Below are 26809 nucleotides of genomic sequence, written 5' to 3' on the forward strand. Positions count from 1 at the left end.
ACTTTGACCGGAAGGTGACGATATGGCGACCTACTACTACAATCATTTTCATCTAGTTTTACTTTTTGAAGATCTCAGAGTTTTTACGAGTTAATTTTAAGTGCTTCTTGTGATACGATGAATATGTAAAGGCTTTATCTTTCAAACTTCACACTATTTTTGCCCTACGCCTATCTTATAATTCACTGTATTATCCGACATTTGCTCTAACTTTCAAAAAATATGAAATACTTTATAAGTATACAATATATGACAAAAATAAATATTAGACTTTTCTTTTCTTTTCACAAAATTAAAAAATATACCCTCTAAGTGCAAAACTTTGAAAGAAACAAATCGGAAAATACTAATTCTTTGGCTACCAGAAAGAGGTGGAGGGGGTAGGGGTGGGTAAGGTTGCCCCACCCCTCCCTCTCTAATTTAATACACTTTCAGGGGTAATAATGCCTCTTCAATTTAATTTCCTCGAATTCTCAAAAAAGATGTAGGAATGTGTTTATGCAGAGAGGCTTCTAGATTTGAGGGGACTGGGGAGAGGAGGGGATATTTAGAGGGAGGGGGGCAGTTTATGGGTGAAAAAAAAATGTGTAACCTTGGTTATTAAGGACGAAGTATGAAAACCATAAAATTCTTCAGAAAACAGAAAAAGCATCGCAGCTTTCAAATAACCATATATTCTCAATGTATGCCTCGCAGGCTCCTCCGGTTAGGCGTTCGTACCTATAGGTATGAAAACGATTAGACATCTGAGGGTTATTTTTTACTTTTCTCATAGCAAGTCCCTTTTTTCTTGGTGGATCATAATAATTTTTCTGATGAAGCTTGAGCTTGTTTGAAAACTTTGTAAAATAATCATAACAATTGGTAGGTACGTGAGCGCTATTTTTATCCTTAGCCATAGTGTGCACAAGTTTTTAAATAATTCTTCCTGCGACTCTTCATGCACCCAATCCTGAACACTACATAAGAAAATTGAGTCCGTCTGAAAAGTTTCTGCTTTACCTACCTATTTTCGTTCTATAGCTCAATTACTTATGCAGCTGTCTAGAACTCACCCTGTGTTCAGAACTAAGGAAAGATGAATACATTTTTTTGGTTAAACAATCATTTGCCATAGCTGTAAATTACAACCCTGGTGATATGGGCTATTTAAATACTAAAGGCTTTTCTAGAAGTACTGATATGCTTGAGAATTCTTAGGATATCGATCATTAGGAACGTTGAGAGGATAGGTAGGGGAGACCGGGGTTATGTTGGCCACGGGGCTATGATAACCATCGTGAGAATTTTGTAGAGGAATACGTAAATTTGATGTTTTGATGAGAAAAAAGGTTGGCAGCGATTTAGACTAACAATTTAAAATATCAATATCGATGCGATGGTGTCCCCCTCTGTTATGCTCTATGCTGTAACATTCTTGTTTACCTTCGAAAATAGCCCGAAAATGCGATTTTTTTAATTTTGAATTTTGTTTGCTGTGGCGAGTATTTATTTTGTATCTTATTAATATTTGTTTCTATTTAAAGTAGACCCCTTTCCTTTGATTTTAGTGTATGGGTTTATGGCTTTTGACTCCCTGTTTCTTAGTTGGATGACTTTGATTTGAGGTGACCTCAATCGGGGCTATATGGACCATTTTTCTGGGGCTATGTTGACCTACTAAGAAAACATACATTTTATATTTTTTTTTGCGTAAGGTTTCAAATCCATTTTCTTTGAGTTCAAAACGGTCCTATTTAGTGGAGAGGTAGAGCTTCTTATTATTTTTTAAGTTGCTTTTCACGCCAACTCACTTATTAAATTTGATACTGTTCTTTAAATTTTTTTTTTTTATTTTTAAATTTTCAGCTCCAAAGGTATTGAGTTTTACAAACATTACGAAAGATATGTGTAAGGGCATAATACTAAGCTTTTTTAAGTGCAATTACAATCAACTGAACAAGGTTAACATAGCTTCCTTACAGGTGACTCACTTAGCCCCGGGGGTGGCCAATATAGCCCTAAGCAGGGGCTATGTTGACCAAAATGGATTTTCTTTTAAAAACGCATGAAACTCACAAAATTAAAGTATTTTGTACAGTGTTTTCAGTTGATTTTAATTTTACACTGTATGCTCTAGGATTAGAGCATTAAAGAAATGGCATTCTAATTCTTCTGTTTCTTCAGACACAAGTTTTCAAAACATCTGGTCAACATAGCCCCGGTCTCCCCTAAGTATGTCAGTGTTTCACATGGTCCACTTTAACCAAGGAAAAACCACCGAACATTCATTCGCTCAGAAACAGGTGCTTATAGTGGGGAAAAAACTGTTACTTCACCGTTTCTTAACCATCACTTAATTCATCTCATTCACTAACCATTTTTTAACCAAACGGGTCAGCTTGAGCTATGACAATTACTACTTAAGTACAGGGTTATTATACAGTCAGTTGTGTTTTACTACATTATTGTCACTTCACTCTTTAGACCTATTCTATTAATTAAAAATTACTTTTCCGTGCTAAATGAGCACATATTTAGGTACATAGAGGCAAAAATCATATCCAAACGGAACAGATGCCAGTGAAAAGAAAAAAAAGAATATCTTACTCCCAGTAAAACTTTTTTTATTTTTGTGGGCCATTCTCCGTCTGGAAAAACGCCCAAAGCTGGTCTGTTGAGCATGGTTTTCTGGAACAGAAATGAAAGTAAAAAATACAAACAGGTACTCACTTGAGCCAAGTACTAATGGTATAAAAGAAATCATGCCTACACCAAATCCTATATTTAAGCCATAAATGATACAGTAGACCGATCGTTGTTGACAATAACAATTGCCTCGGCGGAGGGTGTAGGGATTAAATGAGTCACGGAAATTTGGGGTCACTTTTTATATTTTACCACGAAAAGGGGATTTCTTTGTTTCCCGATTGAAATGTTACCAAAGAAGTAGCTTAATTGGGTTCCTCCTGGGAGGAGACGAAGGGTACGCTCATAGTGAAAGATAGCAACAGGGGGTTTTGAATGACTTGAAGGTGTGGCGGCATTTGTGCCAACTTCCCGAAATACTGGGAATGCGCAGGGCACATATGTGCGTGGCAGTTGGGTGTCGCCAAGTGCCAAAGGGCGCTGTGAAATAGGCTCCTAGTCCTATGTATGAATCTGGATACGCCTTAAATACGTATCTGATTACATATCTGATACATCATACAGTACGATAAAAGGAACAAGTGCGTATGGTACTTGGACATTTATTTTTTATTTTGGTACCTAGGTATTTTATAAACATTTTTAGTCCTTCATAAGTTTTTGGTTTAAATAATATTTAGGCTGCTAAATATCTATATTATACAGCTACAAGCAAAATCTTGGAAGCACTATTTCTGACGAACTGCCGGACCGATAAGGATGATCTTTACATGTATGTCACCTGTAGTAGATGTAGATGTGCAAAAAATTATGAAACCCCGAACTTTTAATGTTGTAGAGCTTTTAAAGCTCATGTCACTTAAGTCCAATGTTAATAGCGTGAGAGATATGTCGTTTCCGCTAGAAACTTCAAGGTGTGGGATTCCACCTGAGTGACTCGAATAAACAATAAAACAATGGAAAAGCTCGTGAAGGGCTCCTCACTCGAAGAGTTGAGGAACGGTGCATCGCTCAGGGTTCAAGGTTCAAGGTACAAGGTATAAGGTTTTTACTCAATTTTTCCTCATTCTTCCGGCTTCGATTTGTGGTATTGGTCAATTTACTTGATTGCTGAATTTCTATTAATATTTACGGCAGATAAACAGCAGATACAAAGTGAGAAGGCAGGCGCTGCGTCGCGTCGGGACGGACCAAATATTATTAACTCTTAACGGTCGAAATCCGATTTTTTTTTAAATTAAGTATTTAAAAGTAACATAATAAATGTAAATTTCTCCAGTAAGTGGACTGTGAAATTATGTACATCCAGCTATTCCTCATCATTTACAAATCTGAGTGTTACGTCAGAAATTTTGAAATCGATGCAGCTCGAACACAAAATGGTGTATTAAAATGGAAGAACATCTTTGCCTATACATAGGTGTATAGGGCCCGCGAAGCGGGCTTGAGGGCGCGAGGCGCCCTCCCGGGGGTTGGGCCGCGTAGCGGTCAGGGGGCAAGGCCCCCTAGTATTATATGGACCGCGTTAAGCAGAGAGGAACCAAGCTACATCAGCTATTGCCAAATTTAAGTATGGGCAATTTAATTTTTTACATGAAAAGGGCTGTACGGATCTTTTCAGTGAATTTTTTGCACAGTAGGTACGCAGCAAATTCCTTGAAATTTAAAAAAAATCCGCTTACACGTCCTCTCGTAAAAAATTAAATTGGCCAGTTAAATTTGGCAATAGCTGATGTGGCTTGGTTCCGTTCTGCTCATACATTCGTTCGTTCATTCATTGTTGCGTTCATTTTTGAATATTCTTTCTGCAATAAATACAAAAGACACTAGTTATTAAAATTTCTATAAATATATTCCTACCACATTGTTGCTGTTTTCAAATACTTTCAAGAGATCTGGATGATTGTATCCTAGAGGAATTGATGAGATCTGGGTGAAACAATCAAGTATCCAGTTCTGATCCATATCCAGAAGATAATTTCCCACACTTTGACCATAGTTGGCAAATAACTGGACAGAGTTTGCTTGCTGTGAAATAAAACAAACAACCGTAAAATTTGGGCTTTATGAATTACCTACGTGAAGAAGAAGTTTATGGTCAACGTTTGCATCTATCCACTTTTCGACCACCAAGAGACAGAAAAGGATATAAGTGGATTTTAATCAACCCCATCTGCAGAGAAAAAATCACACGCAGGTCTGGGGGTTCTCCCCGGAAAATTTCGACAATTACACCCCTCCTAATATACGCATTTGTGGCTTTCTTTCGAAAATGATCAGGGGGGAAAAAAAGCAAAAGAGTTAAAATATTTGTATCAGAAATCATTATGCATCTTGATACTAACTCGTTGGATCTGTCACTCGCTTAGGTATCGAACATTAATAAAGTGCCACATTGCCTCTATTCGGAAAAATTCTCGATGGATATTGTTTTTGTAATGAGCTTGTTTTAGTAATGTTCAATTCCTACATTTCTGAAAACTAGAGAGTGCACATGAGTTCACAGGAATTTTCCCCGATTTTTTCATCAAAATTAACGTACGGAAAATGAGCTCAAAGTTGCGTATTTTGAGCTCCCATTTAATGAGCACCCGTCGGAAAATTCTGTCGTGATTACAAAAAACATGCGCACCTCTTAAATCTAAACTTAAATGAACCGCACCACACATTATAAGGAACATTTTACCTGGATACTGTTTAGCTCTTGTAGAAGTCTTACAGAATTCGGTCCTGGTATCTTGCCACTGACAACAGAGGGTCCTGCTGGCTCGTTTGGAACTAGCGGTTTTGACTTGCTGGTTCCGGTTGAGAGATTCACAATCTGTGTACCTAAAAATAAGATATTGAAATGGCATGTAATGAATGAAATCATTAAGAGAGGAAAACTGTTAGTAAAACTGCTGTACCAGGAAATGTGTTTAAAATTGATGTCGCAAGGAAGCCAAGTAGGTACCCGCAGCTTAAAGACTCGAAGTTCCAATAGTATGGTCGCTAAGGGTAAAAAAACCACCTTGATAGTTCTAATTGGGCTACCAGCATGAAACTTGGTGAAAATATGTAGTTTAAGGTACCCAGAACGAAACTCAATCGGAGCCCAAGCTATATCTCCCATATCTCTCCGTATTTTGGCCACCATTTTTCAAGATGGCCGTCATAATCTGATTTCCATCCATCTTCTATATCCTAAGGCTTTTTTTGTCCTCCTTCGATCTCGGAAACTACTCGACCGATTTTCCTCGGATGGGTTTTAAATGAAAGCTCTTGGGCCTTGTCTCCACGGGACGTTTTCATGGGATATGTCCCACGTTCGAATCGCAGGAATGAAACTTCTGGGATTTTTCCCAGTTACCGTCTCCACGGGACGGGGCTCATACAGTCCTGCGACTAGTTTGGGCGGGAAGATAAATTAGTTAAAGTCTAGTATTTAACCGGGATTAAAATAATAATTGCACTCAAATGACAATTAGACACATTTTTTAACTAAACAAACATTAACAATGTAGTAATGAATAAAATATCGCACGATTCGTTTTCACTTCTTCTTCTTCTCTCAGTGGATCCTAGGGGTACAAGTACCATACTTGGTACTGGAAAAAATAATGATTAACTCAATATTTTTCCCAACTTCGTTAGTGGGATTTTTCCCTGGGACAAATCTCGTGAAACGGCTCGCGGAGACAAGGCCTAAGCTTGTAGATGTGCCGGCACCCCTTGGTTTTTTGATTTACGCAACCGACGTTGCGTAATTTACCTCGATTTAAATTGACGCATTTCCGACTTACCTATCAGTACACAGTTTGTCCTCCTTCAATCTCGGAAACTACTCAACCGATTTACCTCGGATTTGTTTTAAATGAAAACTCTTAGGCTCCAGATGTGCCAGCACCCCTTGGTTTTTCAATTTGCGTGACTGACGTTGCGAAATTTACCTCGATTTGATAACAACACTTTTGCGTCTTTGCCGCTGGACAGTTCGTGCTACTTGGATCTCGGAAACTACTGGACCGATTTACCTCGGATTCGTTTTAAATGAAAGCTCTTAGGCTCTACATGTGACAACACCCCTAGGTTTTACGATTTTCATGACCAACGTTTCAAAATGTCTCGCAACTCAATTTAACTTATTTTCAGCTGTATGGTTGTTTTACCGCTCATTAATTTGGTCCTTTACCTAATTACTTGTGTGATCTGGAGGTGGTGGCACAAACAACAACGCGAATATGCACAACCGGGCGGCCGGCGTGGTCCACGCCCAAACGGATAATGGTGATGAATGATCACAGCCAATCAGGACAGAGCGGTGGCCGGCGCCATGACAGATGACAAGGGCTGTCAACTACACAACTTGTAGTAGCAAAATTGGCTCGCGAAGCGTCACAGTCACTCGCGGAGCGAATTTTTCTCGAAATGGAAATTTTTGAAAATTTTGTGGGAAAAAATTGAAAGATAAAATTCGACTTTTGACTCATCCTACAATTACACTAGGTGTTATACTTACTAAAAAAATAAAAAAGTAGCCTCAACTGTAAATATAATGATGGGGGGGGGGGGGGTGTCATGAAGTTGAAATGTTGACATTTTTCTCCGAACTCTTGCCCACCTCTTAACCTCTTACCCGACCTCACCCCAGCAGAAATATGCAGAGGTATGCATTAAAATGTTGAGAACAAAAGTCTTTCGAGACCCAAGTTCAGTCGGCCATGTTTACCCTGGCTTATGGCCGTCAATTTGGAAATTAACAGCCCAGTCTTGGTTCTCGGCGATTTTTCTCTGCCCGACTGTTTTGCAGCTAGACCGTGTTTGACAGGAATATCTATACAGGGTGTAACAAAAGTCTGTCCCACCCCTGCTAACTTTTGAACGAATTAAGCTAGGGAAATGTAACTTTGGGAATGTTCCTATCTCAAAGGGGACCATCTTTTTTTTGGGTGGGGGGTCAACATTTTAGCCCCCTTTTTTTCAAAAAGCAATCCCTATGTTGTGATACCTCATTCAAAAGAGCATAAAAAACCAAGTATTTTGGCGCAAACCGCAGATCAATATCTTAATTTTAGACCGAGTTATGATAGGTCAAAGGTCAAATTTGACCTATTTGCAAAAAATCATAACTCCGGTTCAAATTATCGTAAAGAAAAAATAAAACGGGAAAATTTACCAAATTGTGTTCGCTTTTAAGTGAAAATTGCAGAAATCACTGCACAGGGTTGCACGGGAGGACCATATCAGGTACCAAGACGTGCAAAAGCCACGAAAGCGTAACGGGTCGCTGTGGCCTTGAAATACATCTGAAATTTAGTCAATTTCCATAAATTTTCGAGAGGAGTCTTACGAATCCCATGCAGGTAGGGGGGGGGGGGGATTCTGTGCCCCTCTACTCTTCGATGTGTGGAGTTAGGGCTTAGTATAATTTTTCAATGGGAGGTCAGGCCCCCCCTACAAAATGATTTGAATCCGCCTATGCTTCGAGGGGGGGGGGTGGTGGGGACGGGGGCCTCCCCCCCCCTCCACCACCGGCGCGGCGCTGCCCTGGAATAGGCACACTCGCGTTAAGCATGAAAAAATAGTTGTTTTATTTTTGTAATTGCCGGCCAATCGTTTACTATATACTTAGGTACATGGAACATCGACTGAAAGAGCTCTTTGAGCTTTGACTCAAGTGAAAATTTCACAGAACAGAAAAGAATCCGACGAGAGGTGAGGTGGTAGGAGATTAAAGCAAAAGGCTTCTCATCAATTGGAAGATGCCTGAATTGGACATATTTCTGCCAAACGGAACTATGTGCATTGAAACATGAGTCCTGAGACCCATTAGAATATAGGTACGCATAACAAGACTCACGTCATAATGCACATAGTTCCGTTTGGCTGAAATCCGTCCAATTGATGGACCAGCACTTTAGAGGCGAATCAACTTTAAATTTTTTGACCTTGTCGTTTATCCGGGCTCGATAAGAGAGGCCACTATTAATAACTTAAAAATGATGAGTAAAGATAAGCTTGTAAAAGTAACATTTTGATACTGTAGGTACCTACTTAGTCGCAAAAATTGAAGTCGAGAAATAGATTTTGAACATAATGTTAGAAGTTGAATTTTGTCTTTGACATTGAGTCTTATGTTGGTAAAAAATTTCAAACCTCCGTCTCGGTCCAAACTTCATGCGACTTCCACGTGTTTCTGCAAAACTTTATGTCATTATGTACTTCCTTATTCGCAGCACGGGGAGCGTTTAAAGCATCTTGAATTAAATTCACTGCTTTTGAGAAGTTGGGATTTTTCGCTATTTGATAACGATTGAATCGCGTGCGATGAGATCGACATTTCATTTCAATTCATCGCAATTTTTTTGCGATACAGTTGCGGTGTCAACGAAATTTTTGGCAATTTAATCGCACTATAACGCAATTTTTGACTCTATATAATATCGCTTTATAAATAGATACCTACTTAGATAGACAATTACTTTATTTTTATCCTTTGTCAATTTATAAACGGAGGTTTAACAAAAGCATAACAAAATATTGGTTTTCTTTCTACTTAAGGAGTCAATTAATTTTAAAAACACTAAAAATACAAAGCATAAAAAAGCTTCAAAACTAAAAGCTAATTTGTTTTATAGTAAGCATAATATCGTTGGGTGCACACAAGTGTCGTTGATAAAATCTTGATAGTCTACCGGGCGTATCACAACATATCGCGATCACTGATTTCTTTCTACCCCTTCTCCATCCTTATTCCCTCTCGGCCTTTTCTATGAAAGAATAAGATATTTTAAACAAATAATAATTTTCAAATTTGGAGGTTAGACTTTTTGCTTGTTTTTCTGTCTTTTCTGTGCTTACACCAACATTTAAGTCCTCGGTGCCTATCGATCCAACGAAGAGTACAGTAGTTTTCGGAGAAAATTCGTGGCGCTACGGACATACTTACATAGGGAGGTACATATTTTAATGTACCTACAGCGGAGAATCTAATAGGTACCTACGTAGGTAGGTATAATACGAAACTAGAAAAAAACATAGGCATTCGTATGATCACACGGATCAGATTAAATAACTATTATTTATTGCGTCTCATGCATTCAAGTGTTCCTAACCCGCAGACCTTGCAGAAATGCTGTTATCTCTGGGGGAAGTAGTAGGCTTTAACAGTCTATATGCTTTGTTCTCATTCGTCTTGACTGTAATGCTGACAATGGGACATTTCTTCATTTAAAAAAGTGAGCTTTCGGGTTGTACGGAAAGAGCATGTCGTTAGGTATTGTAGATCACTTGAAAGGTGTCAAAACTATGCATTTACAACACACCAACCTAGGTAGGTACATAAGAAACATGATTCATCCTTATTTTTTTAATACTCAAATTGCAGTTCAAACTGCTATGAAGATACATTATTCGTAATAGAAAAGAGTTCGAATAGAACAAATAGAATAAGTACTTAGGTATTTGAGATATAGAATGTGGAAAGTTACTTTTGCTCCTTACTTAAATTTACCGAAATGTCTTTAGATTCCTGAGCGTTTTGGGGAGCACCCTTCTGAAAAAGATCAACTCTTAGGTAATCTACTACTTACCTATACCACCTTTTCAGGGAAAAACAATATTCAAGATCAGAGCAAGATTAAACAATCAAGGGAGGCTATATAAGGACAGAAAACCAGTAACCTGTTGAGTAAGTGGGCAAAGCATTGTTCAAAGAACAAATCCGTTTTACTGGGTAATGACTCTTGAGCAAGTACATCCTTTCGTCGATTAGAATAACGGTAGGTTGACGAAATAAAATTAATGAAAATCAAAATTTCTCGTCACTTCCGGGCACCAGCGAACACTTTTCGCACTTGAAGAGAGAATTGTAAAGCCTCGAGCAGGCAAAAATGAGGACAGAGGCTCATTAAAGTTATACAACTTGACAACGACACCACTTCAGCACTTGCGACCAGAATTGTTGAACAGTAGATAGAGATGTAAACGAAAATACAAGGATGCGGTGCGAGGATGAGAAATGTGGGAGGGAGACACGGGAGGGGCCTCCGCGCGGGGATCAATAAAGCTAGGGAAGCAACAAGCTTCGTCTCGGTCCCCATCTCTCCATCTAAAAGCTTTAAACTTTCAACGCAACCGCTAAAGCCTCCACATACAGGGTGTACAAATATTATGCTTGCTTTTTAATACCCCGAGAATGTTAGTAGAATCATGCTATTTTGAATGAAGCCTTCCTCGTATGAAATTGGGTGATCTTGCCATGAGGAGGGGGACGTGGCCCCTGTCTCCCCAGGAGACGGGATAACTTATGCATTTTAAATAGGAACCCCGATCATGTACCAAACATCAGCACGTAACTAAATTTCAAACATAGGTACCTATCTAAATTATCACAACCAAATTTATAAAATTCATATAACTTTCGAATATTTTACCAATGTGAGCAAAGGAGGCAGAGCCGGATTTACGGGGGGGGGGGGGGAGGGGCAAGGTGCCATGGCACCGGGAGGCAAATTTTTTGGGGGCGGCAAATTTCGGAGTTTTCTTTTTTTCTCGTAAAAAAAAAGGAGAAAGAAAAGAATGAGGGAAAAACTACTGGGCAGCGGCGCACAGTGGGAAAAACAGCCGATCTAGCGCAGAAAAAGTCGGAAAATCAGCATCAATGAAAATGGCAAAAATTGGTATGTATGTGTTCCTTAGGATCTACTGATCAAGAATAATCAGCCAAGTTCTACTTCATAAGATCGATCTTATCTGCGATAATAATAAGAAATGCACCGGTTAGCGCGGAGCTGGTTGAGGACCGCCTCAGAGTGGTTACATTCAGTAGCCTCGTGTGTTCGTCTAGGTGTGTCATTAGTGACTTTTAATTTTTTTTCAACAAAGGCTTGCTCACTTAAACGTAAGGATACCAATTTTTTCTTTTTTACATGCTTCTATGACTTACAGCAATTTTTGAAAGTTAGCCTCTAAAATAGTCAGAAATTCAAACTTCTAAAGACTGCATCTTACAATATCCAAGGATATCCAAGGAGATATTTATATCCAGTTACTCGTGAAGTATACTATATCAAGATCACAAAAATCCTTGGTTGAAACCAGCCTTTCCCAGCCTTTCAGAGATATTTGATCAAAACTGAGTCGAAACATGTGCTCAGATTGATTGTAACTGTCGTTTTGCCTAGCAGCCTAGCGTTGAATCGCTGAGTAGCGTAGGGAGAGTGCGTGCGCAGAGCGCTGCGCGCGCAACTCCCCCAACGCACTTTTATATTACAGCTATTTCCACGGTCCAACATGCTGTAACCGATAGTCCAGCGGATAGCGTGCTTCGCTATTATTTTCTTAATAGTCCAGTAAACGAAGGGAAAAAAGAGGGGGTTTGATGAACAAATTAGTAACAAGCTAATTTTTCCCCCCGTTGATAGTACCCATTGAGAGGACCATTTTCCCAAAAGTCCCCATCCCTACCCCCCTAGGGATTTTTGCTAGCCCCCCTCAAAGTTGAAAAATCCCCCTCTGATTCAAAGCGCTATAACTCAGACCCTAATGTAGCTAGACACCTCTAATTTTTTTTAAAATGTCCGTCTTGATATGCTCTTTAAGAAATTTTTAATAATCATGCAAATTTTTCCACGGAAAGCTGAAAATTTTGAAAAAATTCGCAAATTTTTAGAAATCGAATTGCCTCTTTTTCACAAAGAGCGTGATAACTTTTTTCTAACTGCAACTATGAACTTTTTGTTTATTAGAAACTTTGTAGGGAACACAATTTCCTTTCAATTGGTCCTCTTGAAGTAAGGATTCGGACAATGAGTTGGGTGGGAGAGGAGCCGAAACATGACGCAGTGCGATGTCGCGCGGCGCCGTGCCGCACCCAGCGCTGAGCGGTACGCCTGGCGACTAGAGGGGCTGGCGATCGTCTTGATAGTCACATACTAAGTTGACTTCAATCGACATCGTTATATTTTTTCTGAGCATATACTGTGACTTGTGGCAAATATTTTGCCGTACTTAGGAAGAAAGCCTCATGACAGTTCGAATGTTGCCGAATTTTCTCTTATACGATATTTTTCTATATACCTACGTAAAATTATGAATATTTTTTCAATAGGTACCCTATCAGACACCGTAAACAAAACTGTGTATTCGATTCCCTGAAAATTTGCAAGAAAATTGCTCACAAGTTTGCCGGAAAATTCTTATTATATCAGAGGAAATTGGGCAACGTCCGAATGTTCATACGGCGTTCTTTCTTGGCATGACAGTATTGCGTCGCTTCATTTGACTATGAACGGATTAAGATGGTGGCCGAAGTGCATAACGTTTGCGCACACTTTTCTTACCGATAACGTTTGCGCACGCTTTTCACGAATATCATTTGCGCACACTTTTTACCGATAACGTTTGCGCACACTGCACTATTTGGCAACGCTTCAATGATGCGTCAGTAGTATCGCTTCGTGATAAGACAATTCAACGAACGGATAATTTATAAACGGACGAGGGGAAATTTTCGTTTAAATAAATTCCAATAAGCAATCAATAAGTAAATGAATAAATAAGTTAATAAGAAGAAAATAGAAAATGAAGAAAGTTAAGAAAATAAGGTATATGGTTACTCACAGATTTTTCGCTGTTACTTCAGCTAAAAATCACCGGAATCATCTTCAGTGCAAGGACGGGTTTTAGGGCTGTTTTTAGGGCAGGTTGCATTTGAAGAGCAAGTTTCATCAGCACCATTTGCAGAAATGGATTCATCAGGCTCGTCTGCATTGAAAGAGTCATTTACAGCCTCCGGGTTATTTTCTTCGTCTGAATCATTTTTGTCGGTTGTTCTGACCACGGCGAACGACCGATGACTGGGTCACTAATTGCCAGACAATGCATTGCAAGAAAATTTCTTATCATGAAGCGATACTATGACCGCCCGGATCAAAACAAACTCCGGTTTTCGGGTGACACGCGTGGCATCATTGCAGCGTTGCCAAATAGTGCAGTGTGCGCAAACGTTATCGGTAAAAAGTGTGCGCAAATGATATTCGTGAAAAGCGTGCGCAAACGTTATCGGTAAGAAAAGTGTGCGCAAACGTTAACAAAGTGCCGACCAGCGGTCAAGTTCCGAATCTGAGGGTAGGAACCAGGATGGCTCCAGGAGTCGGAGGATGTATTGTACACGGAGAAAAAAATCTCGTGCGTGGGACCCGAAGTTTAGGTCATATGGATCTCTGAAGTTTTCGGATTGAGCATCTGAACACTTAAGGTCTAGCTGCCGAAGTTCAGGTCTGACATTTGAAACTTCAGTTCTTACATCTGAAGTACTTCGGTTCTCACATCTGAAGTACTTCAGATGTAAGAACTGAAGTTTTAGATGTCAGACCTGAACTTCGGCAGCTAGACCTTAAGTGTTCAGATGCTCATTCCGAAAACTTCAGAGATCCATATGACCTAAACTTCGGGTCCCACGTACGAAATTTTTTTCTCCGTGTATGAGGCGCGTACTGAAAATGACCGCGGTGGAAGGGTTCATTCTCTCTTTATGCTGCAAGAGTGTGTGAGAAAATGCCGTAAAGATGGCCGAAACTTGCTACTTACGGAGATATTGTCAATATGTACGTATCTTGTGCTCTTAAGCGATACACTAAGCATTCATCTTTTGTTTTCGACGATTATCCTAATTATTCAACCACAAAAGGTCAAGAAAAATTAGGAAGAGCAAAAAAAAAAAAAAAAAAGAAAACATCAGCCACAATAAATTTCACTTTAGCAATGCAATGTAGGTACGAAAACGCAGGCTGAATTTTTCTCAAATTCACAAAATAAGAAAAAGCTCATTGCAGCTGTCAGTGAGGAGTTGAGAAAAGTTGGTGTCGAGGTGTTTATTGCAGAGGCCGATGCAGATCGGGATATTGTCTCGTCTGCCATTTTGAAAGTTGAGAGAGGAGAAACAGTTGTTATGGTAGGGACGGACACTGATCTTATGGTTATAATGTTAACATTAATCAAGAGAAGGAAACTAAAAATATTTTTCAAAATTCCTGGAACTTCAAAAAATCCTGGTACTCTGTATAATATCGTGAAACTAGTCGACGATTTTAAGCTAACTAGTTCTTTTCTTCTTTTCGCTTATGCAATGACAGGATGCGACACCACCTCCGCTCTTTTCAGGACAAGTAAAATAAAAGCATACAACCTCCCAGTTAATGATTCTTCTTTACAAAAAGATGTTCTAATTTTTAATGAGTCGAATGTTGATAAGGAAAGAATAGGCACAGTAGGCGAAAAATATTTAATTCATTTTTATGGGGGAGCCAACTTAACTCAAATTTTAGATGAGTGCCGCTTCATAATGTATTCAAGAAAAGTTGCTAAAATGTCCTTAAGATCTAAATTTGAGATGGTGACTCTTCCACCAACATCATTAGCGGTGAAACAGCATAGCTTTAGAGTTTACTATCAAATTCAAGTTTGGCTTGGAAATAGTTCTCTCGACCCGAGAGAGTGGGGATGGAGGGAAGAAGAGGGAATAAGCGATGAAAGAAAATTTTTATTACCTATTCATTCTACATTAAATTTTGCGCCTGATGATGTTATATAGATGACCTCCTGTAACTGTGAGTCTGGTTGTGGCACAAACTGTAAATGTTTTAAAAAAGGGCTCTGTTGTTCAGCTATGTGTCGTAATTGTAGTGGCGGAACGTGTAAAAATATATTACAGGCCGTCGAAGAATTTGAAGAGGACCATCTATAGGTTTTTGCCCGAAATAGTTCTAAGTATCGTCTTGAACTTGCTAACAGCTAACTTTATGTGTCCATTTTCGTTATTTTATGTCATTATTGTTTTGTTACTGATAATTTTTACGATGATTGCTTTTATTTGCTGTTCAATTAATTTTAACCTGAAAATTAACGAATGCCATCAATAATAGAGTACATCGCTTAAAAGGTGACATTTTTGTAATACCCATGTAGGCATTTTCTTTCGTATTAAATATTTGTTTTTGCTCTAATTTTTCGTAGAGCTGTGTGTTCTTTCATAAGTAAAACTATTAGGTAATTAAAGATATCCATAAATTTCCACCTCAATCTAATTCTATACTCATTTATTCCTCTTATTCAGTCATGTTTACTACTAACTAAAGTTTCAAAATGTTTCACTCTCAAAAAAATAAATAAAAAAAGGAAGGAAGCGAAAACGCGTCCAAGTGGAAACAGCTTCATTCAAATATAATGTAATTATTTATAGCCAAACATATTGAAAAATTTATGGTTTTGAAAGATAAAATTTATTTGCAGTTCACAAGAATGTTGCCCTCTTAGAATTGAAGAAAAAAAAATTCTAGGAGTGGGCTTTTTGAGAAACATGCCGCCATGAAGCATTGAGTTGGGGCGGTTCTATGTGAGTGCTGCGTGTTATTATACGCTGCGCTGCGCCGCGCTGAGCCGCGCTCTGCCGGACTTCCACCCCCCTCTCATCCTCACCCTTTGCTCCTACCTTAACTTCCAATACACCATTTGATAGGAAATTGCGTCCTCTAAAAATTTTCATATAAGTATAAATTCCATTTTTTAATCGATAACGGAGTTATTCCGATTTATTTAAAAAAAAATAATTCCATTTCATAAATTTTGAATTTGTTTTAAAATTTTCTTAACGATCTCTTGATAAATTTTGATGACCAATGGTTTCATTTTAACGTACGTATCAATACGAACAATTTAAAAAAAAATTGAGGTGTCTAACTATAATAGGAGCCAAGTTACAGCAGTTTAATTGGAAGGGGGGATTTTTCAACTTTGAGGGGGGCTAGCAAAAATCCCTAGGGGGCTAGGAATGGGGACTTTTGTGAAAATACGCCCCACAGTGGGTATAATCAGTGGTAAAAATTTCAGCTTGTTACTAATTTGTTCCGCATAAATCCCTTCGTTTATAATCCAGGTTCGATCCTCGCCGAAACAGATGATTTATATTTTATCCGTGCAAAGGACCCCGCCCGGTTCTTATTGAAAATGGCCCTCGGTCAAATGCGTTGAAACTTCAGTATGTTGTGCAGCATGTCATCGTGAACAAAAGTTCCAATAGGTCAAACAAGATCCCATGTGCGGTTTTCGAGATATTCGCCGTTTTATGTGCGTAACCGGAGGTTTCGCGCGCTCCCGCCGGAGCCATACCATTGTGCGGCGCCGCTCGTGCCCCTCCCTCCCAGTCACTCTCTGCTGCCCCGCCGCCCATACCTTGGCTCCTCTATCGCTCCAACAACGACGCTCACGAGGCTGCGCCCATCATTACCGGACCGCGCCCGCACGCCGTCTTCTTACGCGGCCTCTTCTTCGGCCATGTCGCCTCTTTTTCTCATCGATCCTCTCTCTAAGTCTTCAAAAACGTTTAAGAAGTCCATTTTTAGTCCGGGAGCACATGTTCATTTTTGGGGTCCCGTGGGACCGTTAATGATACAAGCTGGCGAGATGGCTTGATCTCTTCGTCTTGATGTCCTGAAACAGAATTTCGATGCTGCCAGGCTCAATTTTTCCCGGAACACCCTTAAATTCAAGATGGCGCCCAAAATGGCCGCTACGGGGGTGAAGTGGGTGAAAGTGACTCCCATGGTCGACATGTATGTCGGTTCCTACGTATTTTTGGTCGAAAATTTCAAATATATGCTTATAAATGTACTCCGACTTCTTAAAGACCCTTATATCCAAGATGGCGGCCAAATTTCCCCTCCTGAAAGTCAAACGGCCACGTGTGCTCCTATATGGCATGTGAGGTATCTTACATACCATTTTTTGGGCCGTAAAATCCAAAAATGATGTTAAAAAATCCTTTGCGATTCATTTAAGGCTTCAAATTACAAGATGGCGGCCAAAATTGCTGAAATTTTGGAACCAAAAATTCTATAATAGCTCCTCATATCATGTGACGTATCGAACCCAATAGATTTCTGGTCGTAGAATCCAAATCTTGAATTCAAAATTCACCCCGGCCCCTTAGGATGTCCAAAATCCAAGATGGCCGCCGAAATTATCCCTCACAGGATCATACTGTCAGCCTTGACCTTAGAATAGCAAGATATGTATCCATTTACAGGTTTATTGGGTCGTAAAATTCATAAATGAAGGTTTAAGTAACCTTCCTTTCACAATTTGCGACATTTTAGTTTTAAGAATTGCGGCTTAAAGGCGTGACGCGTGTGGATTTAAGAAATATTTCAATTTTACACGTTTAAAAAATTAATTACAACTGCTAACGTCATCGCTTATTCTGATGGATAAGCCCTGATTTGCGATTCACTTATTTGTAGGAAACATGTGTCAATAAGTTTCAAACTCGATTTAATCCTGTGAAACAGCAATTTATCAGCTCCGCCCTTAAAATGTAATTTTTTCGACCATTTTCCCTAGAATCACGAAAAAAGAGAAAAACCCCTAAAAACGTGACCCGAACTGTGTAAAATGGCGGCAAAATAGTGCTGGGTCCACACTATTTTGAAAACAAAACCAAAAAGTTCCAAAATTTTCAATTGGAGTCAATATTTTGAGCTCTAATGGATAACCAGTACGGCAGTACATAACTGAAGAGAAAGAGCGTTCAGCTCAGGCAATTGGCATCAGAATATGAAGAAGAGACCACGGCGAGAGATCTATAATTTTGGGTCTTGTTATAGATCTCGTCAGTAGATCACACTCGTCAGTGAGATCAAAAGCCAAAAACTTCAAAAATTTTCAATCAGAGTCAAACATTTTGAGGTCCAATGAGTACCAATACTAAACTTGCCGTCTTGTAATACAAAACTTGTACTTCGAACTTGAGCTTTGATGCCGTCTTGGATTTTGCGAGATTTTCAGTTGGATTCACATGACGAGTGTGATCTACTGATGAGGTATAAAAAGACCCAAAATTATAGATCTCTCGACGTTACCAAACCTTAATATTCCAATGCAAACTGCCTGAGCTGAACTCTCTCCCCCCTCAGTTCTGTACTGATACTCATTGGAACTCACAATTGTTGACTCTGATCGAAAATTTTTGACCTCTTTGGCACACAGTTCGGGTCACGTGTTCAGAGTTTTTTCTCTTTTTATCGTGATTCTAGGGAAAATGGTAGAAAAAATCACATTTTAAGGGCGGAGCTGATAAACTGCTGTTTCACAGGATTAAATCAAGTCTAGGAACTAATGACATATGTTTTCTAGCAGTAAATTTTACGTTCTTTTCAATGAGCATGACAGTTTTTTTCTCAGATAATTGTGGCTGGAGGTATGTAGCAAAGTTTCTACTAAAATCAGCAAAAATACGCCTTTTTTAAGCTAATTTTTGAAGAAAACGTTAATTTCACGACCAAAAAATTAAGTTAGAAAAAATAAAAGAGGATGATTTCTATAGGAAATTTTATGCTCTTTCCACTGGTTTTTTGGTTTTTTCGTGAGATGAACCGTTGAGGAGATATTTGCAAATATCTAATCGTGAGTTTTCTTAATTTTGAAAAATTCAAAATGGCGGCGCCCTGAGGACCAGCCAATTTTTCTGAAGTTAATATGGCCATTTTCGGGCTTCTGTAGTACCTAGGAATCGAAAAAAATTGGTTTGGTTCGAAGGACGGAACCCATGTTGACCGGTGTTATCGGTGTACAAATAGTTAAAAACTCTAGACAAAATTGTTTAAAAAATAATTTGGTTTATGCCTCTCGTTATTGATGGGATGTTCAGAAAAAAGTAGTTATCAGACATTTAAAAGATAATTTAGTTCAATTTTGAAAGGTCATGTTGCTTAACTGTTTACAAGCCCGGTTTTTTCTTCTTCTTGCTTTGTTTTTTGTTCCTTTCCTTGGTAACAGTTAATTAGCAATAATCGCGTTACCAAGAATATCTTACATTTCTACGAATAGCTAGGTGCTACAAAATGCAATTGATTGTTTAGTGTTAGTGCTCTTGTTTATGAATGATAAGTTTATTACGAAGGATAAGTTGCAAGGCATCCTGAAAGGATCCTCTTCTAGCATTCTCCTTTGAAATATTTTCCTAATGCCCATTGAAAAGACTGAACCCAGAGAAAAACCAAAAACGCCCTAAATTCTTATCAAAAACCTGTGCTTGCTTCGTTTTTTTCCAAAAATGTACACCTATGATGTGTGTATCATGTCGCTTTATAAACTTTTTCTCATTTTGTTACTTTGTCTGTAAATAAAACCTCATTTTTATTTCTGCCAAAAAAAAGACAATCCTATCTCGTTTAGTGTAATTTTCTTAAAGCTACATAATCTTTGATTCATTATGATTTGCTATCTTGCCCATTAAATTTATGCTGAAGGGGGGGGGGGGGTTCTTAATAGTTTGAAAGGTTGATTTAACCTTCATTTATGAATTCTACGACCCAGTAAACCTGTAAATGGATACATATCTTGCTATTCTAAGGTCAAGGCTGACTGTATGATCCTGTGAGGGATAATTTCGGCGGCCATCTTGAATTTTGGACATCCCAAGGGGCCGGGGTGAATTTTGAATTCAAGATTTGGATTCTACGACCAGAAATCTATTGGGTTCGATACGTCACATGATATGAGAAGCTATTATAGAATTTTTGGTTCCAAAATTTCAGCTATTTTGGCCGCCATCTTGCAATTTGAAGCCTTAAATGAATCGCAAAGGATTTTTTAACATCATTTTTGGATTTTACGGCCCAAAAAATGGTATGTAAGATACCTCACATGCCATATAGGAGCACACGTGGCCGTTTGACTTTCAGGAGGGGAAATTTGGCCGCCATCTTGGATTTAAGGGTCTTTAAGAAGTCGGAGTACATTTTTAAGCATATATTTGAAATTTTCGACCAAAAATACGTAGGAATCGACATACATGTCGACCATGGGAGTCACTTTCACCCACTTCACCCCCGTAGCGGCCATTTTGGGCGCCATCTTGAATTTAAGGGTGTTCCGGGAAAAATTGAGCCTGGCAGCATCGAAATTCTGTTTCAGGACATCAAGACGAAGAGATCAAGCCATCTCGCCAACTTGTATCATTAACGGGCCCACGGGACTACATGTGCTCCCGGACATAATGCTAATATCACAAATAATACAAAAAGAAAGGAAAAACAAATGATAATCCATGCGAAAGTACGTAGGAGAGTTGGAATGCCTAAGAGACGTTAAATAAAACGAACTTTTTTTTATTTTCTTCCCTCTTCCTTTCTTCCTTTTTTTTCTTCATTTTTCTCATGTGGAAGCAGTGAAAGTAACTTCTGTCGGAAGATGATGTTGATGTTTTTTCTTTTTTTTTCTTTCTTTCAATAATGACGTGGCGGAGATTGAGGGTAATTAGTCGGCTGACGATGCCCAAGTAGGAATTAAGTTTGCTTTAGTCTTGACTTAGCTGAACCGCACCAATGGAGGAGGAGAGAGGGATCATTAATAACTGAACTCAAGGAAGAGAGATGTCCATTTAGGAGTAAATGGTCACATCTTAAGTCGCTCCAACTTGCAGCACCACCTTATCAGCCATCTTATTATCTGCTGATGGTATCCTCTAATCAGATCGTACATCCAAGAAAAACTCCATAGAGATTATGAAAAAGAGTTGCAGGTCGATCGTAACATTCATGCGCGTACGCGACCTTTTGTCAGCTAAGTCAGGACTAAAGCAAACTTAATTCCTACTTGGGCATCGTCAGCCGACTAATTACCCTCAACCTCCGCCACGTCATTATTGAAAGAAAGAAGAAAAAAAAAAAAGAAAAAACATCAACATCATCTTCCGACAGAAGTTACTTTCACTGCTTCCACATGAGAAAAATGAAGAAAAAAAAGGAAGAAAGGAAGAGGGAAGAAAATAAAAAAAAGTTCGTTTTATTTAACGTCTCTTAGGCATTCCAACTCTCCTACGTACTTTCGCATGGATTATCATTTGCTTTTCCTCTCTTTTTGTATTATTTGTGATATTAGCATTATCATGTTTAGTAAAAATGGACTTCTTAAACGTTTTTGAAGACTTAGAGAAAGGATCGATGAGAAAAAGAGGCGACATGGCCGAAGAAGAGGCCGCGTAAGAAGACGGCGTGCGGGCGCGGTCCGGTAATGATGGGCGCAGCCTCGTGAGCGTCGTTGTTGGAGCGATAGAGGAGCCAAGGTATGGGCGGCGGGGCAGCGTAGAGTGACTGGGAGGGAAGGGCACGAGCGGCGCCGCACAATGGTATGGCTCCGGCGGGAGCGCGCGAAACCTCCGGTTACGCACATAAAACGGCGAATATCTCGAAAACCGCACATGGGATCTTGTTTGGCCTATTGGAACTTTTGTTCACGATGACATGCTGCACAACATACTGAAGTTTCAACGCATTTGACCGAGGGCCATTTTCCATAAGAACCGTGCGGGGTCCTTTATACTTTTTAGTTGTTTCTCTCGTACTATATTTATTAACAGAATGCGCATGTACAATACTTCATATTTTTAAGATTTTGAGGAGGTGGAAAGTAATGGAAAATTATTGAGCACGCAAACCATTCCAAAAAAAAAAGGGGGGGGGGGAAATAAGACTAGTACTATTCATATTGTAAAAAGTAACCAGCAATAGCATAAAAAGCAAGAAATATTTTATTTAAACTCCACTGACCGATCAGGAACCACAAACCGAAGCACAGTCTCCAGGAATGTGAATTACAGCTGATTTGCGGACTAAATTTAGCTCAATTCCTCTGAAATTTACGAAAAATTGGCGCATTATGTTTTCTTTGATGCTTAGGTAGATATACAGGACCAACTAAGTGTGAAAAACCAATGGGAAAGTGAACATTTTGAGCGTCAAGACTTTTTCTGCGCTAGATTGGCTGTTTTTCCCACTGTGCGGCGGGGCACTGACTTCTGCCGCAATCAGACGCTGAATTTAGCAGCTGAATTTGGAAGTCAACAGTCATCGCCCAACGGCTGAAATTAGCAAATTCGAGTTATTTTCATTCAGATGTGTATTAAATCTACTCGAATGGTTCAGACAAATTCAAAATTGGTCCGATGGTTGCTGAGAATCGTTGCTGAAAATTCAGGCATCGGGCCGATGACTCCCACATTCAAGCCACATTCAGCGTGTGATTGCGGTGTTAAATTTCGAATTGATTCCATCTCCGGGTGAGTCATCTCATCAATCCTCTCTGAAAATCATGGGCAACTCCAATTGGCGGCAAATTTGCCGCCTAATACGATTTGAAAGTATTTTAACCTTAAAATGCATAAAACTGGCTAATTTTTGTACGAAATTGAAGGAAGATTAGCGCCACGGATGCCTCGAGATGCGCTCAAATAGAATTTTAAATTTCAAAAATTTTCCTGGGGAGGTCCCCCGGACCCCCCTAAGTCCCAAGTAGCATTTTGCAACAAAAAAGTTGCAATTTAAATTAAATAAAATTTCCAGATGATTTCAACTTTCTTGCAAGAAAATTGCAATTATTTTACAACATCTGACCCCCTCATTGTAAAAAAGTTGCAATTTTTTTTTTGCAAAGAAATTTCAATATTGACGACCTTTAAATTTCAACCCCTAAATTTTCCGGGGAAATTAGAATAATTCGAACCCATACTTACCTAATGTCCTACGACGTTTAGCAGCATAAAATACCGAACGCCCTTGAGTGGGCTTAAACCCGACCCGCGAATGTCATAGCGGAGTACTCTTCCACTGAGCCACAGGGAGCTGATGGTGAGCTGGGTTGAAATCACACCTGTTATGGCTGTTATAGCATGCATTGCGTCAGTGCGCGGCTCAACTTTCATCATAGATTTGATTAACGCCGTTTTTCTCAGGCATCTTTCTTTTGCCTATTATATTTATTTTTTTTCGTGTTATTTTTTTTTTTTCATATTTGTTTCGTATGATTTTTTTTTTCGATATCACGTAATAGGTACTTACACTAAATTTACACCGGTGTAAATTACACCACATACTAACTTGAGAACTTAAAAATATTTTCAAAAAATATTTTTAAAATATTTTCAAAACTTTCTTAACGAATATTTTTAACATGCATGTTTACAGGCAATATTTTTGAATTATCTTAAAAATATTTTTTGTAAACATTTTCAAAAAATTTCTTTAAAATGTTTTAAAAACATTTTCAAAATATTTTGAAATTTTTTTAATTACAATATTGCCATGAAAATATTTTGATAAATGTGACAATATTTTCAAAATATGTTGGGCTATATGGGTTAGGTGAGACATTTAAGTCGAAAAAACTTTGAAATAACTAGAAAATTGGATGCCAGGCACATGGCGTGAATTTGTTTCAACATGATCGCACCGAAATTGCAGTCTTTATAGTGCCTTGAAAAAGAAAGGTACGCAACAAGCATAACCTACATTTCTTGCAAGTTCATTCCAATAAAATTGCAACTTTTTCAGCGCCTTCAAATGAACGTATAGGCAACAAGCAAAAATTGCAATCAACTCACAATCCATTGCAATGAAATTGCAATTCACGCTACTTGGGGCTGGGGGTATTCCGTATTCCCCAGACCCCCCGGTGGTGGGGCAGTCCCCCATGCAGCAAAATGACCTAGGTACGTCTACGGCTCTATGAACTGTGAGGGGAGGGCCGTCTTCTTCTCAACTAAATTAATCCGCAAGTTTTTCGAAAACTTGAGAAGGTTCATCGATGACCGAAGTGCGAAACCACGAATCTACGTTTACGACGTTCCAAATTTTCTGTGATACTTTACTCAATGAAAAGTACCTAGTCAACGCAATTTCTTGAATTTTTTCCCTGTAAGCAGAGCATTCTATATAATTATAAATCACAATCTATAAAAAGTTTGCTTGTTTCATTTTGAAAAAATAAAATAGAAGCGGAAATTCTGAAACAACGTGACGGAAATACCTACGAGGTTTCGCACTTTAGCATCCACATTTAATTTAATTTTTCATTTTCGCCTTTTTTGTGTCTCGAATCCTCAATCCTTGAAGAATCATTCCCTCTGCCTAAAATATTTGTTTGCAACACTTTCCGGCACAGATGCGCATTTTTCTGACTACCGGAGAATCGGATTTCGCTTTTGCCGTGTTTTTGAAACTCACATTCCGTGCGCATCGCGTGTTTCTACTTATAAGATATTACCCAGTCCTGGAAGGGGGGGGGGGGGGCGGCAAAATTTTCTGGGCACCAGGCGGCAAAAACCTAAATCCGGCTCTGCTAAGAACTCGTAACTATTACTTTTTATGTTTAGGCCTGCATAGACGATCAAATTCCTGAACCAATTTCGATCATAGTAGCATCAAAGTGTCGGGAGTCATCAGTCTGAAACTCATTAATTTGCTTCGTTTTAAAATGAAAACTTGGCAGAAATGTTTCCGGTGGCAGGGAATGATGAATGGTGGTACTCCGGTCTGATCTTTGAGGACAAAAAAGTGCGGTCCGTCAAAATTTGATGGTAGATGGTGACCACCAGTCATCAGCATGTCTACAGCGTCCAGCCCACCTACAAACTCTGCTTATTCTCGTTAGCAGTTTTTGCCCAAACGGTACTTCATAGATGTGTTCGGGATACATCACAGATTAGATCTTGAAATTTTCAAGGCATTCCGTGCAGAAATGGCCGAGAAATAGAAGGCCTTGTCTCGACGGCGCAACTGTTGAGGGAAATTGGCGCAACTGTTGAAGGAAGGAAGTGTCTCAAAAATGTTTCACTTATAAGTGAAACTTTCAAGGTCAGAAATCTGGAACCTCAACAGTTGTTTACCTTCGATGTTTTGAATTGATAAACGCTGGTTACACGTAGTTACACGTGAAGCGGGAGTGTATTACGGGTGTTTTATTTCGGAGTGGTTATTATTTAGAAATATTTGTACACATTTCAGTATCGATTTTATATTTTCGTTTGTAGCATATCACTACAGCAGGAAAATAAAATTTTATCAAATATATTTTCTTTTTATTCATATCTGAGTTATTTTATTGTTTTTTGTTTTATACCTGGTCGACATAACGCAAAATATTACTTATCTCCCGTTCATAATTATCAGTTCAGTTATCTCAATTGACATCGTTTAACCTAGAAAAATTAATATTGTTCAAATATTCCCGCCTAAAAGTTCCAGGAACACATGCGTGCGCGTCGAGACAGGGAATTTCGGTTGGTGCAACAAACTCGCTACAGTTGCACCTAATTCCCTCAACAGTTGCGCCGTCGAGATCAAAGATTACTAAGGACTCCTTAGTAATCTTTGGTCGAGATTAGAGTCCCTTTATTCTGAGAGTCAAGACAATTTGAATCCATTTCTGATTGGTTCCCGTATTTTAGGCCTCCACAGTGTCACAAACGGGAATAAAGATTACATTTTCACCAATTGCAAAGATTATAATCTGGAATGGACCAGGGAATTACGGGTTCGGCAAGGAACAAACGGAATGAGAGGAGGAACGGAGAAAGGAATTTGAGAATGGGCCGATCAAAGATTACGAAAAACGTTCAATTTCTGTAATCTTTATTCCCGTTTGTGACATCCATGAGCCAAATTGTCTTGACTCTCAGTATAAAGGGACTCTAGTCGAGATAAGGCCGAAGAATTAGTGCCAGTTTGAGAGCCCCATAGTTTGTACGTGGGCTGGACGCTTACTTTGATCGGAATTGGTTCGGAATTTGATCGTCTATGCAGGGCTTTTCCATACGTTTTTCTATCAATGTTCGACTGTAACTGAAAATAATTTGTAAGTTAAAAATATATATTTAAAAAAGCAGAAATTGGAAAGTCATGGTAACTAATGTTCAATTATATGACTTTCAATGTTAGTTTGAGCGGTGATGTAGGATGTAGGTCTTTATACAGGTTCCATCATGAAGTGTACTTTTTTTTGAACAGCGCGCCAGTCCGTGTACTTTTTTTTGAACAGCGCGCCAGTCCGTGTACTTTTCTACGTCACAGCAAATCTTCAAGATGGCTGCCAATGGCCGCGAGATAGCAAACCTGCGGAACGCGCAAGGGCCGGTTTTTGAAGGCAGGAGGGGGGTGGGAGCCCAAGTATAGCTAACCTCAATCTCCATTTCTACTGCGTCTTGCCCATAAGGATTACATGTGAAAATTTCAACCTATGTAAACTTTCATTTTTTTTGAGGTTTGCTTTCAAAGTTCCTATTTTTTGAGTTAAGAAAACCTTTGGAGGTGCGATTATTATGCAATCTTTTCATTGCTATCACTTTATTCAACAATATTCGGCAAAATGT

The 26809-nt window shown here is 39.0% G+C and overlaps 2 protein-coding genes across 5 annotated transcripts in view; one reads left to right on the plus strand and one right to left on the minus strand.

The window, feature by feature from the left end:
* The window catches only part of Gabat (4-aminobutyrate aminotransferase), an 84278-nt gene extending 73632 nt beyond the window's left edge, over positions 1-10646 (minus strand). The window contains exons 1-4 of one of the 3 annotated variants that reach the window (XM_072306507.1): positions 10291-10636; positions 5315-5457; positions 4489-4656; positions 2590-2670 (exon numbers count right to left, since the gene is read on the minus strand). In XM_072306507.1, coding sequence (XP_072162608.1) covers positions 2590-2670; positions 4489-4656; positions 5315-5457; positions 10291-10366 — 468 coding nt within the window. In that variant the 5' untranslated portion in view covers positions 10367-10636. Of the gene's footprint in view, positions 1-2589; positions 2671-4488; positions 4657-5314; positions 5458-10199 lie in introns of all 3 variants that reach the window. The other 2 variants (XM_072306508.1, XM_072306509.1) reach the window with 2 other exon arrangements.
* The window catches only part of Dolk (Dolichol kinase), an 84191-nt gene that overhangs the window by 16745 nt on the left and 40637 nt on the right, over positions 1-26809 (plus strand). The window contains exon 1 of one of the 2 annotated variants that reach the window (XM_072306514.1): positions 9590-9940. The exons of the other annotated variant lie outside the window; for it this stretch is intronic. Within the exon in view, the coding sequence (XP_072162615.1) occupies positions 9874-9940 (67 nt within the window). The 5' untranslated portion in view covers positions 9590-9873. Of the gene's footprint in view, positions 1-9589; positions 9941-26809 lie in introns of those variants that run through there. 2 annotated transcript variants of the gene reach the window in all.

This window comes from Bemisia tabaci, chromosome 1 (genome assembly GCF_918797505.1).
Source record: "Bemisia tabaci chromosome 1, PGI_BMITA_v3".
Classification (NCBI taxonomy): domain Eukaryota; kingdom Metazoa; phylum Arthropoda; class Insecta; order Hemiptera; family Aleyrodidae; genus Bemisia; species Bemisia tabaci.